The sequence below is a fragment of the Carassius carassius genome, chromosome 41 (genome assembly GCF_963082965.1).
Source record: "Carassius carassius chromosome 41, fCarCar2.1, whole genome shotgun sequence".
Lineage (NCBI taxonomy): Eukaryota > Metazoa > Chordata > Actinopteri > Cypriniformes > Cyprinidae > Carassius > Carassius carassius.
Genome location: NC_081795.1, coordinates 13,887,806 through 13,905,331, shown reverse-complemented (window position 1 = coordinate 13,905,331; position 17,526 = coordinate 13,887,806). Strand labels below are relative to the sequence as shown.

The 17,526-nt window shown below is 38.8% G+C and overlaps 1 protein-coding gene across 1 annotated transcript in view; it reads left to right on the top strand.

Annotated features, from left to right (window-relative positions):
• The window catches only part of LOC132123095 (pleckstrin homology domain-containing family G member 2-like), a 57,312-nt gene that overhangs the window by 8,672 nt on the left and 31,114 nt on the right, over nucleotides 1-17,526 (top strand). Inside the window, exon 2 of the mRNA XM_059533634.1 lies at nucleotides 13,754-13,831. Within this exon, the coding sequence (XP_059389617.1) occupies nucleotides 13,783-13,831 (49 nt within the window). The 5' untranslated portion in view covers nucleotides 13,754-13,782. The remainder of the gene's footprint in view (nucleotides 1-13,753; nucleotides 13,832-17,526) is intronic.

The window sequence follows — 17,526 nt, the reverse complement described above, 5'->3', positions numbered from 1 at the left end:
ACAGACAGCTATTATTTTATAGACACCATTTGCAACACAGCTTTCCTTCTGTAATTAGTTTCATACACAAAGACAAAGGGAATTTCCCTGGTGGAGCAGGCAAGAACTTGGGGCTACAGGCCCTTTTTTATAGCCCCACTCTTCACTGCACCCGATGACACTTTTATTGAGCCTCAGGAACTTGGATGTTTCAGCCCTCTCGACCAAAACTCTCACATGTTCTCTGGGGAATGATTGTTTTTATGTGCAATCATGACATATTTCTGAAAAACGATGAAAATGGGTTTTTTGAACTATATAAACTGCTTTCTATTGGTCATTGTGAGGTCACTGGCCTTGTTTCATCTTGTGAACGGCTGGGAAAGCTCTTGCTGGCCAGTTGATGATGGCCAAATTTGGATGATCTCACATGGCATTCATTACTGATGCACAGCTGTTTTACTGTGCACTAATGGGTCATTTCAAAATGTAGGCCAAATTCCCAAAGCTCCAAAATTTGTGCTTGAAATGTATTGAGCTCAATAGGAAGAATCTGAAAAAATAGAACCTAATCATCTTGGCTGGTGAATATTAACTATTTGACTTTTGACTAGTGGTAATTGATCAGCTAAGAGGAAGACATATTTTTTTGTGCAATGCCTTTAATAGACTTATTGAGCACATTTTAATTAATAGATATAAAATAAAACTAAAACTGTATTGATAATATCAAGATAAGAAAAATAATTATGACAACACTGAAAGTGCAAAAATTGCTTTTATGGCCATTTTTTTTTTAAATGAATTGTTTAATTGTTAGTATAGTTGAACCATCAAAGATCATAGACATGATTCAATCCATAACTTAATTTTGGCTAATTTGTAGTTTGTGATTTCCCTTTGTCCAGAATTCACTCCTGATGTAAGAAATTGGCAAATGGTTGATTTTAAAGTTACACTTATTTATGGTTTTATTTTTGTCAAAAAAAAAATCATGGCAGGGTGTGACTAATAAAAACAGAACTGAGAAGTCCATTTCTTCAGTTATAATTGTTATTCCATTTCAAGTCAATTATGATTTGCTCTAAAAAAAAAAAGGAAAAAAAAGTGTCATTACCATGTATTACAACCCCCACTTATACAATACAATATTGAACAAAGGCTTGAAACTCCTGTGATTGAGGACCACATACAATGTGGCCTGCATTACTGTCCCTCCCTCCTCTGTGCCCCTTTGCTTTCATGCCCACTGCATTTCCTTACCAGCATGTGTAAATATGGGTGACCACCCCAACCGCGCTTTAGACATTGTGTTTGTGAAGCCTTTATTGTCTAACCGAACAAAGAAAAGGCTAAAAGAAATGGTGCTGGCAGTGGGCAGACATGTTGCAGGGGTAGTTGATAGGTGGAGGCAGTGCTGTGGTCCGGCTCCAGAGGGAAATGTGAATTGTCAAAACTCTCGGTGTAAGACAATACAGCAGCAGGGCCGGGAATGACCCCCTTGCATGGGCTACAATACTGCCGTGCAAAGGCAAAAGACTGTAACTTCGTTAGTTATTGATATTTTGGGGACATTCAAGACATACTTTATCATGTGTCTTATTTATTTATGTTTGTTATTTAATCCAGAGCGATTTACAGTGCATTCAGGCTAACATTTTTTACCTATCATGTGTTTCCTGGGAATCAAACCCACAAACTTTTGCGATGCTAACGCAATGCTCTACCACTGAGCCACAGGAACACTTAACCCTTGTGGGTTGTTGGGGACGTTTTCGTCCACTAGGGGGTAAAGTTGAGTCTTATTTTGGCCACAACTTTCTCTGTGCTTGAGCTAATGGAATGATTTTTGGTGACAAATCTTATTTTGACCCATATTTTGGGAAAATGCTTTGAAATTTTTCAAAAACTCAACGGTACACTCTGGGCAAATTCACTACCCTTTCGGGATGTTCGTGGATGAAAACATCCACTAAATTAAACTGCTGTAAAAATGTATCAGATAAATATTTTTTTTTCAAATTTTTTGGCATAAATCTATTAATCAACCTCAGTCCTGATCAAAACTACCAAATGTAAAAAAAAAAATCCAAGATTTTAACTCTTTAATTACCAAGTTCATAAATGATGTCACTGATTTGGGGAAAAAACACAAAATTACATATTTTCAATATAAAAAGGGATTGTGGACTGAATTTTTTTTACCTTTTATTACAGTCTTGGGCATGTCAAAGATTAGTAACAACATTGGATTTAATGCATTGTTAGTTTTTGTGCAGCATTAGATTTTAATTTTTCTCCCTCATTTGTTGTTAGTGGCTGTTTTTGCCCCATTGACTTCCATTATAATGACATTTTTTGATTGCAAAGCCATGACACCATATAATCATGCATTCTTGTTTGTTGGTGGTGTTACCTGTTGGGAAGAGGTAAAAGTTTTAATTTTTACTGTTGATCATAAGGTGGCACCATTAACCCTTTAGATAGGCCTGTGCAAAAAAAGCTTTGTTTCTGGCTTTTATATGGAGTTATATGCAGTATAACAGTACATTATAGTGTTTGTGTGTGTGTGTGTGTGTGTGTGTGTGTGTGCATGTGTGTGAGAGAGAGACCTTTGTGCATTTATACTTTGTGCTTTGTACTTTGATATGTCTGAGAAAATCTAAATATGCACCTTAGCTCTCAGAACTACATGGAGTAAACAAAAACAATGTAAGTTGATTTAAACACTTGCATGCCATCCTGCTTGTCATTTGATTGTGAGAAGAGAAGCAAGCAACATGAGAAAGAGCTTGACTTGTATCGAAGTTTTAGAAATGGTTATGCAGCCTCATCCCTCCAGTGAGCTGCAGGATGTATTATCTTCTCCCTCTGACACCACAGACTCAGGAGAGTCAGATCCAGATTTTTTTGTGGCACCCGCATCATCCTCTTCAGCTTCCACTGAAGGCGGGGAGGATTCAGAGGATCCTGGATCTGGGTGGATTGGGAGAAACGGCGAAGTCTTGTTTTCCACCAACGTGGAGACAACTATCTTTTTTCAGCCTGCCAGAGGTGTGACTCCAGGGCCGACGCGTTATGCAATTGCAAGAGTCCAGAACGTGGATTCTGTGTTAATTTTTTTTTTTACAGAGGAGATGATTGACCTCATTGTCAGCATGACCAACCTCCATGGGTGCCACACAATGAGAAACTGGACCAGGGTGGACTCCACAGATCTCCGTGCCTACATCGGGTTACTAATTTTGGCCGGCATCTACAGGTCCAGAGGGGAGTCCACATGTTGCCTGTGGGATGATCGCAGTGGCCGTGCAATTTTCAGAGCCACCATGTCCCTCTCTAGATTCAAAGAAATCAACAGAGCTCTGCATTTTGATGACAAGCTGCAGAGACCAGCTCGACATAGAGAGGACAAGCTCGCCCCCATCAGATCCCTGTGGGAAATGTGGACGCATCGCCTTCCCCTCCTATTCAACCCTGGCAAAGATGTCACAGTGGATGAGCAGCTTGTGCCATTCAAAGGGCGATGCAGCTTTCGGCAGTACATGCCAAAAAAACCAGCCAAATATGGACTAAAAATCTGGGTGACTGCTGATGTTGCCACATCCTATGCCTGGAGGTGTGCCATTTACCTGGGTAAGACAGGTAATGCTGCAGAGGTGGGTCAGGGAAAGCGTGTCATCATGGAGATGACAGAAGGACTTCAGGGCGTCACTGTCACTTGTGACAACTTTTTTACCTCTTGCTCACTTGCTCAGGAGCTTCTGAGGAAAAAAATAGCCATGGTCGGGACGATCAGGAAAAATAAACCAGAGCTGCCACCCAAGGGAGGGAGGTGTCGAAATCTAGACAAGGTATTTGCCATTACACATTTTTTACTAAAGGTAAAAATGTAAAATTAACATGTTATTCCTCATGTGCTTGTTAGAGATAAATTTAGGAGATACAGTTTGTGCTTTGACAGTGTTCGCATGATTATTCTCTGTCATGTGAAGTTTAAAAATACTTAATGATGAAATCTGTACTTATTTTTTTCTTGTTCTTTTATTTTTGTAGGTTGTCAGCACCTACAGCTGCAGAAGGAGGACCAATCGGTGGCCACAGACGTTATTTTATAATATGGTGGACATCTCGGCATACAATGCATATGTCATCTTCACAGCTGTGGATCCTTCCTGGAACCAGGGACAGCAGTTTAGGAGAAGGCTTTTCCTAGAAGAGCTGGGAAATTCTCTGGTCTCTGCAGCAATATTGAGGAGAGAGCACCTCCCTCGCACACCAGTTGCTGCTGCACTGGTGAGAGAGATTCAGTCTCCTGCAGCTGTCCCTCCAGACACCAATACCCAGACACCAGCAGGCACCAGCAGCTCAGGAATGAAGAGGGGAACATGCAAGTGGTGCACAAGACAAAAAAAAAAAACAGTCAGCACTTGCATCAGTTGTGGTGGACACACTTGCAAAGAGCACCAAGTGATATGCTGCAAGTCCTGCTGGAAAGACTGAACACACACACACACACACACACACTCACACACACACACACACAAACGCGTACACACACACACACACACATGCACACTAAATAGTTTAATTGTTAGTTCTCCATCCATCCTCAACTCTTGCACCATTGTTCAGTTTATTTGAAGTCGTTGTTGCATTTTGGTTCATAATAAATTATGTTCATAAATCTGATGCAGAGTGGATTTTTTTTACAAAAAAAATTAGAAGTGTATTACTGAAGGATTTTATGGTTTAAAACTGGCTTTACCATCAAGAAAAGACGAGCATTTCACACATGGGCCATCTGTACTTGTCACCATCAAAAGGCAGCAGTTGCATAAATACACATTGTTTTTGTTTACTCCATGTAGTTCTGAGAGCTAAGGTGCATATTTTGATTTTCTCAGACATATCAAATTAAGTGCACAAAGGTCTCTCTCTCACACACATGTACACACACACACTCACACACACACACAAACACTATAATATACTGTTATACTGCATATAACTCCATATAAAAGCCAGAAACAAAGCTTTTTTTGCACAGGCCTATCTAAAGGGTTAATGGTGCCACCTTATGATCAACAGTAAAAATTAAAACTTTTACCTCTTCCCAACAGGTAAGACCACCAACAAACAAGAATGCATGATTATATGGTGTCATGGCTTTGCAATCAAAATATGTCATTATAATGGAAGTCAATGGGGCAAAAACAGCCACTAACAACAAATGAGGGAGAAAAAATTAAAATCTAATGCTGCACAAAAACTAACAATGCATTAAATCCAATGTTGTTACTAATCTTTGACATGCCCAAGACTGTGATAAAAGGTAAAAAAAAAATTCAGTCCACAATCCCTTTTTATATTGGAAATATGTAATTTTGTGTGTTTTTTTTCCCTAAATCAGTGACATCATTTATGAACTTGGCAATTAAAATAAAAAATCCTGGATTTTTTTTAAACATTTGGTAGTTTTGATCAGGACTGAGGATGATTTTTTTTTTTGATCAGGACTGAGGTTGATTAATAGATTTATGCAAAAAAAATTGAAAAAAATATTTATCTGATACATTTTTACAGCAGTTTAATTGAGTGGATGTTTTCATCCCGAACAACTCGAAAGGGTAGTGAATTTGAACAATCCACAAGGGTTAAGATATGTGTATAATTATCTTGATTTAAATTTTGTTGTTTTTCAGAGAAAATAATGGGTCGTCTCAACCATTACTTCGAAAAGCCCTGGAAACCAAGGCAGAACACAGTATAACACCAGTTACCACTCCTTCACTTTGTTTGGAATGCTCAAATTGAGTTATGGCCTTCTGCCTTTGTTTAGCCTTGTGTCAATATGAATTTACGATGACGGTTTGGAGTTATTCGATGTTCCGTCCATTAAAGTCTGCTGCATTTTTAACAGTGTAGACAAACAAATTAGATTGCGATCTACCAAACAGCTCCATATAACACTGCTAATATTATATAGCACTGTTAAGACTAGATACCTTGCCAGTAATGCGTAATCATGAATAACCTCTAAAGATTTTCTTTTTTCTTTTTGTAATGCAGATTATTCACCAGGCTGTAACTACTAGTTGGACGCGTGTGGTCACGTGTGGACTCGAATGACGTAGCTAGCATGATCAATAATAAAATCAATAGCCTACCTTTCTTGTAACCCGATCAAATTGATCCTTGGCGATGAATGAAGAATGGAGATGTTTAATCCACAAGCATTCTGAGCATTAGCCTATTCCCATTTGTTAGAGTACACATCAATCCACAAGACGTTATTTTAGGTTAAAGTTAGGCTATTTCATACAAATCAAAATTAAACCAATTATGCTATGTCTAGCATTCCTTTGGGTTACTGAGCATAGCAAATAAATAGGTATCGTTTTTTCAGTTTCTCACACTAGCGAGTTAAGGTCTTTTGCTTTTGTATGGCAGAATAGCCATGCTTCTATTTATTTATGTGTTTGGGTGCATCAGCATCGACCTCACTGAACAGGTCAGCTGTTGAACATCAAAACACATCTTCACCCCTCCACACATTCACTTGCATCTCTGTTTATGTTTGTCAAGCAGTTTTAGATAGTTGGAATTGGCTGTTAGTGAGTTTATAGTAGTGGGCTCTGTTTGCAATAAGAAATTCATCTGTTGACAATTCTTTAAAGTTCAGTGTCAAAAGTAATAGTATTTAATGTTTTTTTAAATACTGTAGTTAAAACCAGAAGCTTTGCTTCTTCTTTGTGTTTTTGGTTGCAAAACAACCATGAAGAAAATGAATAAGTCTAACATGTTCAAGAAATTGTTTAATGAATAAAAGTTTTTTTATTGGCATCTGTGGTTCCAAAAAGAATCTTTAACTGCCATGAAAACTTTCCTTGAACTAAAGTTGATTTACAGCGGAAAGAGGTTCTTAATATTATTAAAAAGTTCTTTATACTAAGAAAATTTAACCTTCTGAAAAGGTTCTTTGGGGAACATGTGGCAGGGGTTCCCAATTTTTTTTGTCAGCTGAATCCTTGTTACGTAAAAGTGTTTACTTGAAGTACCCCTTGAAATTTTAACCCAATATTTTAATTACGGCACATTTGCATGCAGGGCCGGCTTTGCCGACAGGCGACATAGCCGGCTTTGTGAGAGGCCGCCTGGGGCGCCATCTGCTGGACGGGGCGCAAAATTGCAGAATAAAAAAATAAAGTTAATTAAATGTATGTATGGTATTATGAAAGCTGCGCACACGCTGTACACTTTTACTGTACACTGTCCACACACTGCTTGTATTTGTCCATTTCTTTTACTAGATTTACAATCCTAAAAAACGACTGAGTCACTCGCCAGTGGCGTAGCGGACATGCCCGCAGGGCACCCACCTGGGGGGGGGGCCCCGCGTTGTGGGGGGCCCCCAAAAAATTGACTCTAATAAATAATTAAAGCGTTTTTATAACGTGAACGTAGAGGACTTTTATTTTGGTAGTAATTGCAGCCTACCGTGTTTGGCGATTATGACCATATCTGTTGTCCTTGTTATCCAATCACGATTAAGAATTTCCGCAACTGTTTAGAGAGTGGAGCTGCGAGAGCGAGCACAGGTAACGTTACTCAGGAGTTAGATTCTGAAGCATACATCTATTCTACCAAGTGTCACGGATGTGGCTACAGCTCTGAAGCTTTTTTTAACCGTCCCCGTCACAGTGGCAAGTGGCGAGAGATCTTTTTCTAAACTAAAACTAATAAAAACCTGCATGAGAAGCACAATGAGCCAGGACAGACTTTCTGAACTTGCGATACTCAGCATTGAAAGCCAGCACGCGCGTCTGATGGACATAACAGACATTGTCAAGGACTTTGCGCAAAAAAATGCTAGGAGAAAGGGGCGCTTTGGAGGATTTTAAAGGTAATATATATTACCTTTATTGAATGTTAAACGTCATAAATCTTTGTTGTATACTGCAGATAGAAAAAATATTTTGACGTCATGTGCTCCCTTGCATTTTAACAAGTTAATGTAATTGCTGTTTTATTGTTTGTGTTTCTTTTATTCTTTTTTTGTGAAAAGTTCTTAATAAATACGAAATAATTACATACTATTAAATTCCACAGTACTAATTCATGATTTTGAATGAAAAGGTGAATCCCCCATCTAATTATGCGGTGAGGGGTGGGCCAACGCAGTTTGCGCTACGCCACTGTCTCTCGCCTCTCGTCTTGGGCACCAAATAACCTAGAGCCGGCCCTGTTTGCATGTTCAATCTTGTCTGATTGTCACATAACATGCAAGTCAAGTCAAGTCAAAAAAACAAAAAACATTATTATATTTTTTTATGATAGGCAACGTGGATCTAAACTCTCGAGACGAGACTTGTGACAGATAATATAATTTACTAAATAAATACACGATTGTGATAGAGAATAAGAAGCTGACGTCTTGATTTCTTCAAGCAGTCATATTTACCATGTTTACTAGGGTAACATGTTTAGCTTGCATAGTCTTTTGCATCGCTTATAAATATTTATGCCTTGTATGGTGATTATAATCCACATTGGATCGGATCGCGTTATTTCAAAAACTCGCTGCTGACTAAAAGTGAGTTTTGAGCTAAGCTTATTTAAAAAAGTGTTTAAAGGTGCCATCTGTCATGTCTGGCAAAAAAATCAAGTCATACTCCACATTCCATACCAGATGGGGGCAGTATGCCTCAATAAAGTGAATTGGTCTACTCTAGAGTAACAAACGAGAAACGGCATAGTCTCTATGCTCCGCCCCTACCTTCACAACAACCCTACAGCCATAGCCGAAGCCTAAGAGGACGTTTTGCCTCCAGAGGAACGTTGGGTGATGTCAAGTGATTTGAAACATGACATCTTCAAGCTACTCCCCTTCACCTTTACCAGTGAATATGTTCATATTCGTTTTGTTCATATTACATTTTGAGTTGTATATACACATTATTTGAATTAAATTAATTTGACAGACAGCATGCTGTCAACATCATTGTTCAACATCAGACAGCTGATGTTGACCAAGCTAGCGCCAACCAACGTAACCAGAGCTGCCAACTCTCAAGCATTCACCGTGAGACACACGCAATTGACTCTTTTCACACGCTTTCACGCCACACATCAATTTTCTCACGTACAGAAAAACCACGAAGCAAAGAGGACACGGAGACCAACAGACTAGTCAGAGCAGGTTAATTATGATATAAAAAAATTGGTAAGTTATAGCTAGCTAATTATCAAACGCAGCTACGGTTAGCCATCGCTAACATTAGCATGTTTATCGAACAGCCTTCGATACATTTCTATGTTATAACTTCCCGGAAAAAAATACACAAACATATAAAACAAACTTCTAGCGAAATACTAACAGCATCTAACTTCCCAATCCAAAAGAAATGTTGCAAGTTCGGTGTCGAACCTCATTTCTTTCAGGTCCATCAGTTGTCTCTAGCGATTGAAAGCAGTGCAGATGTTTACTCTGGTTCGGCTCCTTTTCTTATCGGATTTGATTTGTGATTCCGAGCGCGGTTGTTTCCCTGTAGCGGTTGGTGGTCTCTTGCCAAGGGCTTCAGTCATCCTTCCGCTCTCTTCCCTGAACTGAAATGAAGTAGTGGGCTGTACTTTCCACACGATTGACATCAGGTTCAGGTACGCCCACAAGCCGTGCGAGTTATTCGTGTATTGCAGGTTTGGCTGGTGGTTATGTTGCCCGCATACCGCCTCCCATGGCCGAAACTGGTATTACGACACCTGTCGGGCCGGGGCTAGTAATGCTAATGCTAATTAAGGTTGATATCTCTGCAGCACTATAACTTGACATTTTTTAATGACATCATCGCCCTTATTTCTTCTCATTCTTTTGATGTGTGTAGGTCATTTTTTGGGTATTTTTACCTCAATTTTTGCACATGGCACCTTTAATGCTGGGTTTATAGCTGTTAGCTTTCTGAATGATCCGTAGCGCAGACGCTCTCTATTTTTATAAAAGCTCCGGAACAAAAATCATTATTATATTTTGATGATATGCTACGTGGAGCTAAGCTCTCGAGACGAGACTTATGACAGATGAAATATGTTAAATAAATACACAGTTGTGATAGAGAATAAGAAGCTGATGTCTGATCTCTCCTGGTTGCATTTACCATGTTTACTATGGTAACGTTAATGTTTAGCGTGCATAATCTTTTACATCGCTTATAAAGATTTCTGCCTTTAGTGATTATAATCTACATCGGATCAAGTTATTTCAAACACTCGCTGCTGAGTAAGAGTGATTTTTGAACTCAACTGATTTTAAAAAGTCTTTAATGCTAAAGTTCTGTTATCTTTCTGAAATGATCCGCAGCGCTGACGCTCTCCAGACACGGAGAAACTCCGCCTTTGTTCATAACCCCTCCTCTAGCCCCAGCTGGCCCGCTTTGGCCCAAGGTTTTCGTTGGGCCAAAAAACCATGGCCGCTGGCCCCGAGGAAGCCCCGGCGAGGCATGATCAAGCCCCGGAAGTGACAGTGGAAACGCGATTGGCCCTGGTACGCACTAGCACGCCCGGTTTAAGCTCGCCAGTGGAAACGCGGCTATTGTCATCCAGCTTTTCGAACTTTGACATGCAAAAGAAAACTCACCAAAACACACACACATATATACAGGCAAGAACAGGTACACAGCTGTCCAGCTGTGCTTTCTTGTAATAGGACTCTGTCAGCGGGTAGTTTTGTCTCTATGACTGTCAGAGTGCCGAGCATACAGATGCACCTGGAATGATGCCACGAGAGATGCAACTGTAATGAAAATTACATGGTGGAAAAAGGCCTCCCGCTTGACATTTTTCATTATGACAAAGTTGCAATTTTGCTCGAGGGGCACGTCAGGGTGTTTGGAAGATGTATGGAGACTGGCTGCTCTGCTTTAGGGAGAGTGGAGTCTCGCTAACCTCATTCTAACCTCTGTGTGGCTAACCAGATGTTGGCTGTCATCCACTCGGCCTCAAAAATACTTGCTGTCCCCACCCCCGACAGAAGCATTTATTCGCTATTAGAATCTGTTGTCGGAAAGCGAGTTAATTTTTACCACAATTCCATTTCTGGAATTCGGGAATTTCGCAGCAAACAAGCTTTGGAGCCAAAAAAGTACATGGGGATTTAACTGCAAAGACTTGTAGTGTTCTACAACCTTCATGTTGACAGTTACAGGAAGTGAGATGCCTTTAATGAGGCAGAGCTGGAAATGAACCCTTAAGGACCCAGGGGACTGTGGTGAGAAACACTCTGAAGGACAATGCATGGAAAAGTGCCAGGGTAATTTTTAATTTAGTCTGGTTACGAGACATCCAAAACGGATCATTACACTTGGCTCTGAGTGCTACATTGCAACTGAAGTATGGACACAAACAGAGCTGCCTAAATAACAGGATCTATATCACGCACAGACTGAATCTGTCTCTGTGGGGTATATGATATACAAAACTTTAGATCAGCAGTTGTCGATCAGTGGTTTGTGACCAAAAATTAGACTGCATGTCTGTTTTGACAGGAGATACAAAGCAATGCTGAATGTAAATGATAAAATGCAACTAGCCATATAATGTTAGGGATGCACAATATGTCTGTACCATATTAGTTATTGGACAATTTTGTTGATTTTTTATTTATTTATCTGTAATGGTTGATATTGGATATTTAAAGGGGTGGTTGATTGCAATTTCACTTTTTTTACATTAGTTAGTGTGTAATGTTGTTTGAGCATAAAAATTAATAAAAACAAAGTTACAAAGCTGAAGGTTCAATGCAAATGGCGAAGTCGTCTTTTAAAATTCTGGCAGTTTAATTGCCTACATAAACATCTGGTAGGGACTACAACAAGTTTCTTGTCGGGTTTGTGATGTAACAAACCCAGATAAACCCTGTCCTCTGGAAAAGGCAGCAAAGGGGGCAAGGCCATGCTCCAGAAGAGGAAGAGAAAACTAGAGGTGTACATAACAATCTATTTATATATGAATCACAATTCTATCTTCTAACGATTTAATGGATTCACAATTTTCAAAATCAATGTTCTACAGCAGCAGTTTTTTAAGGGGTCATATGACCATGGCTGGAGAGTAACGTAATGGCATTACTTATTTAAAATACTAAATATGAGTAACTGTATTTCGTTGTAATTACATTTTAAATAAGGTGTAATCAGATTACAGTTACATCTGAAAAGTATTTTAGATTACCAAAGTGATTACCTTTCATTTTAATGTAGCTTTGTGCTTTACAGATGAACTTGAAGTCTTTATTCATTTGAAATGTTCAAGAATAGATAATCTTTGGTGCAGTAATGCGAGTTCAAGATTTTAATTGTGGACAGATGATTCTTTTGAGTCAATCTTTTAAAAACATAATTTATTTTGTTTAACAAAACCAGTGTGGAAACCAGTGGTTCACAAACTGGAAAGATCCTACAATACTATACTGCTTAGGGCACCCATTTGGCCAGTAGCAGCCCTGGTTTGGTGTGTATGGATTTTGTAATCTGTAGTGAAAGGGTTAGGGTAACCAGGTTAGTAACCTTTCCAGCCCTGCATATGACGTTGCTAAAAATAACATTATTTGGTGTAGTGCAATGTGTTTATGTGGTTTAATTCTTCTAAATATGAAAAGTCATTAGTCATTAGAGCCAGACTTTCCTTGCAAAGTTTATAGAAACATGCATTGTAGGCCACTCTCCCAGGAAACAGTCCTCATCCTCCATAAAAATGCGCTGCACACATCTGAATATTTGGTTTGAACTGTTCTGGAGCAGTGTTGTAAATACAACTTAACCACTGATTTCTAGTTATGTCCTCGTTTGGAAGACCAAAGAAAGTGGTTTCATTTTCACAACGAAACACACAGCATCTGCACAACATGGCGGCAGTTTTTGTTAGTGTTTGACCACTATTTATTCTGGGTCCTCTAAAACCCCCTTTTTAGATTATAGAAACCTCTTTATTGAAATTCATAAATCAAAGCGTAGAAAAAGAGCAGTGTGAATTTTATTGTAAGACATTTAAAGCTTCTACCAAATGCTGTGAAATGTTTCTGTCTCTTTCTGAGTTACTGAGGGTGGTTGGGTCTTGTCCTCGGGCGGAGCCTGCGGAGTGAAGGCTGGGGCAGGTGACATGGGAGACAGCTTGTCGGGATATAATAAACATTAACACATCATAGAGGAGCCCTGTCTATTCAGATTGTTTCCTTTTCCAGAAGTTCCAGCATCAATTGCACTGACAGGACACATGCTCAACCTTTGGGAAAGAGAGCTGATTTTTGTGTCTGTGCCAACCATTACATACATTTCATTTTCTCTTCTTTTGAAAGAGAGAGAGAACTCAAGAAAAATCCCTTCGAAGCAAGGCTGCAATTTACAGTACACCCCAACTCTTTCTCAAACAGCGTCTTTTGAGTCTCAGCTCTTTAATTGCCTTAGCTCAGGCCTTTGGTATTCTTTTCCTCTTGATTTTTTTAAATATCTTTCTCTTCTCGTTAAAGAGGCGGAAAGCTCTGTAGAACTGATAAAGAGCGAGCCAGTTTGCTGTAGTTTTTCTCAGTCTAAACTAATGGAAGTATACACCACATTTGTTGGGTGGTTCAAATGTTCTGACTTATGTCTGAGCTGACTGCAGAACATCCTTCTGCCCACAGATGTCACTTACTTGATTTTTATTTTATTTTTCTAGCAGGCATTCTTGCTGCAAAGTGATAGTGTTACATTTTACTTTTTAACACTTTGCATTTGTTTTCCAGGTTTCAACTTCCTGTGATACAATCACACCATGCCTGAGGGGGCGGGCCGCGACAACCAGAAAAAAAACAGCAACCAAGGTCAGATGCCACTTTTAATTTCAAAATGTTCAATGTTTGGAAATCTGAGCATGATAATGTAATATCCCAGTAATTATGTATTATGTAATTAACCAAGTTACTGACATGGAAACGCTCATTCATGGTCTGATTTTGAAGTTGCTTTTGTTAACTTCTACTGTATGTTGTGGAGTTCAAAACCTCAACCAAAAGCCTGGGAAAATGACAAAATATAACTTTTTTCATGAGATATTGCACAATTTTCAATGGAGATAAGTCATCAAGCATGCCTGAGATAAGAGTATATATTAGGAATGAAATGCTAACAGTTATCAGGTTCCGATTTAGTCGGGTGGTATCCCTCTTGATAATTTTGGACCTCAGCCTCTCCTCCTTTACAAAGAATGGTTGCTTGCATTATCAATATAAACAAACTGAACAAGACCGTTCTGACAATCATAAGTGTTTAGGGTTGGTCACCTCTCTTTAGATTGGGCTCTCTAAACAATTCATGGTTTAAATAGTTCTGATCATTCTACAGAGACCAAGAGACACATTTATGTTTAGAAATACATTTTTATGTCAAATAGAATCTGGAACATGTCAAGTTGTTGTCGATAAACTATGCATAACATCCCAAAAGAGCTTGCTTGTTAATACATAAATGCTTGTTAATATATTTTCAAATATATATGGACAGATTTCAAATAAAAATGTCGTAATACAAACATCTTTAGGCGTTTGACCCAAATCATGTCGTCCTGACCTCAGCTAGCATGTGATGACTGGGTGGTGTTGGGCTCTGAGCACCTTTGGAGGGAACCACTTGTATTTGGTTTCACCACTTTCTGTGACAGGGCCGTCAGGTGCAGACTGGCACAGCATACAGAAATTATCTCAACAGACGGATTAGCACTCGGATATGACGATTCAGATAAACATTCGCTGCTTGAACTCAGCTGCATCTTGTACTGTTATTCTGTGAGTCATTTCTCTTATGCATTACCTTTTGAAAGGGTTTGAATGTCTTTTGTTGTTATTTAAGGATGCATTTCTTTAAAAAGGCATGCCACACTTTCAGAAATATGCTGTGGCCAAGATCAGGCATCTAAACATTATTAATTCTAACTCTACACAGATATAACCTAACTAACTTTAAGTAATTATTAGTATTATTTTATTTTTATTTTTTTGGAAACTGATTTCTGTTGGGTTACCAATACAAATAATGTCATTATCTGGAGGACGAGAAAGTTATTGAGCCACTAACTTGTGTTAACTTGTGCTAGCTTGTTCAAAAGTTACGATTTTAAAGGATGTTTAAAAGTATTATTAAAGGATGTTAAGGATGTAAAGGATGTTTAAAAGTAACATTAAGAAATATTATTACATTTGAAAGTTTTCTGTTTAGATGTATATTTTAAAATGATGAGTGTTCACATGATGACAACCTGCATTTTCAGCATCATTACTCCAGGCTTCAGTGTCACATGATCCTTCAGAAATCATTTTAAAATGCTGATTTGGTCTAGATAAATTTGGTTTGGTCAAAGAGCATGCACAGAGGAGTCAAAATTAAACAATTCCCCATCGTAAGTACACATTGATGACCTAAGACACGAAACGAGCGGATTGTGTAAGAAAATGAACAGTATTTATATCGTTTTTACCTCTTGTACACAACCACTTCCAACTGATCTGAGTGCGCTAGTGCTTCCCGATGTGACGTGCGCGCGCGGTCTGGCTTAGTCTGCGCAAGTGCGGAAATGGCCGGAAGCGATCTCTCGCGCGTGTACATCACTCATTGTTTACACTTACTACCTATGGTTTACACAGATTTCGGAAGTATTACCTTTCACTGTGAAGATCTAAACATATTTAGACATACAGGAAATTGCAATGGAAGACGATTTCAATATATCCATAGACAACGTTGAATTTTTTCACAACCATATTTATTTGAAACAGAATACACAGACCAAGTACTCAGGAGCGATCCGCTGCAGCAGCACGTCTTCAAGCCTCAGAGACAGAGATCAATTTTCAAATCTTCAAAATTGGTGGTGTTTTAGTAGCAAGTGTTGTGAGATGCCAACAGAAGTGGAGAGCATATTTTGTCACGAATGGAACAACTACAAGATGACGAGAGGACATTGACAGTATCACATCACACGCCTGCCTGACTGAAGATCCTGATTTTTCTCCGCTGTTGAGACGCAGCGTTTTGCACGTTGTGTTTAGTTTGCCACGTATAAACTGGAGGCGACGTCCAATGCCAGAGGGACCCAATGGCACGCTGTCAATAGAGTAAGTAATGTGTTGTATTTTTATTATAAACGCAACGATTATAGGGTGCATTATAAACATTAATTTATTACAATTACTGCATTATATTTCAGACAGTGCAGATTGAAAGCGTAACTGTTAGCGTGTGGTAAACAATGAGTGACGTGCATGCGCAAGACATCACATCCGGGGCTTTCCGCACTTGCACAGACTAAAGCCAGAGTGCGCACGCACTCACATCGGTAAGCACTCGCGAACTCAGATCAGTTGGACGTGGTTGTGTACAAAAGGTAAAAAAGATATAAATACTGTTCGTTTTCTTACACAAACCACTCGTTTCTTGTATTAGGTCATCAATGTGTACTTACGATGGGGAATTGTTTAATTTTGACTCCTCTGTGCATGCACTTTGAGGTGGTGACCATAGACATCCATTATGTGAGTCACAGACAAGAACGGTTGGACCTAAAAATATCAAAATGGGAAATACTGAGGAAACAAAGAAACCTACATCTTGGATGTCCTTGAGGTAAGCTAAAACATATCAAAATTTAATTTGAGAGTGAACTATCCCTTTAATTAGATTAATTATGGAGAAAAAAACGTGTTAAAATTATTAATGCATTTAACGCACTTGCCCAGACCTATGTGGATCATCTGCTGTTTCATACAGTCAATTGATGACTAATATGAGGCAGGGCAACAACTTACTGTGTGATGGAGCCTAGAAAATGTCCCTAAAATTCAAGATATGGGGCAATTTTTAGTTAAGAAATATCACACGAGCTGTAGGCTAAGTGTAATATCACACAAGTGCAAATGTGATACTCATCTTATACAACAGTTCATTAAGAAGCTAATATTGTGTTATGTTAGACACAATGTTGTCTGTTTTGCTCAATTTTGCCAACCAAAATATAAAGACAAATCAGAACTGTTCATCCCCGAGCAACCCACAGAAGCATTTAATTTCTTAATCCATGTTTTGAATGAATTTAGTGAACCATTTGGCGCGTTGAACTATTGGCCATAGTCGCGTTGGGCTGCACAGACCGATCTTTGTATGACATCAAAGTACAGCGAGAGCGATTTAAAAGCACAAGGAGTCGTCGGCTCTCTAAAGCTCTTGCGGTACTTTGATGTCACACACCGGTTGATCTGATGGTGATGATCCGCTTCGTCGAACAAGCCTAATGATTCCATTAACCATTCATAAAGAATCATTTACTTCACTCCTGAATGAATCGTAGTAATAATAATAAAATTAAGAAAATAAATTATTCAAGTTATAGTTCACCCAACCAAAAATGACAATTGTCATCATTTACTCACATGGTCCAAAAGAAAATATGTAATTAAGTTTATCAAACAAAATATTTCTTGCTGAACCTACTTTTTGTTATCTCTGTTTGATGCTTTGCACATCAAAT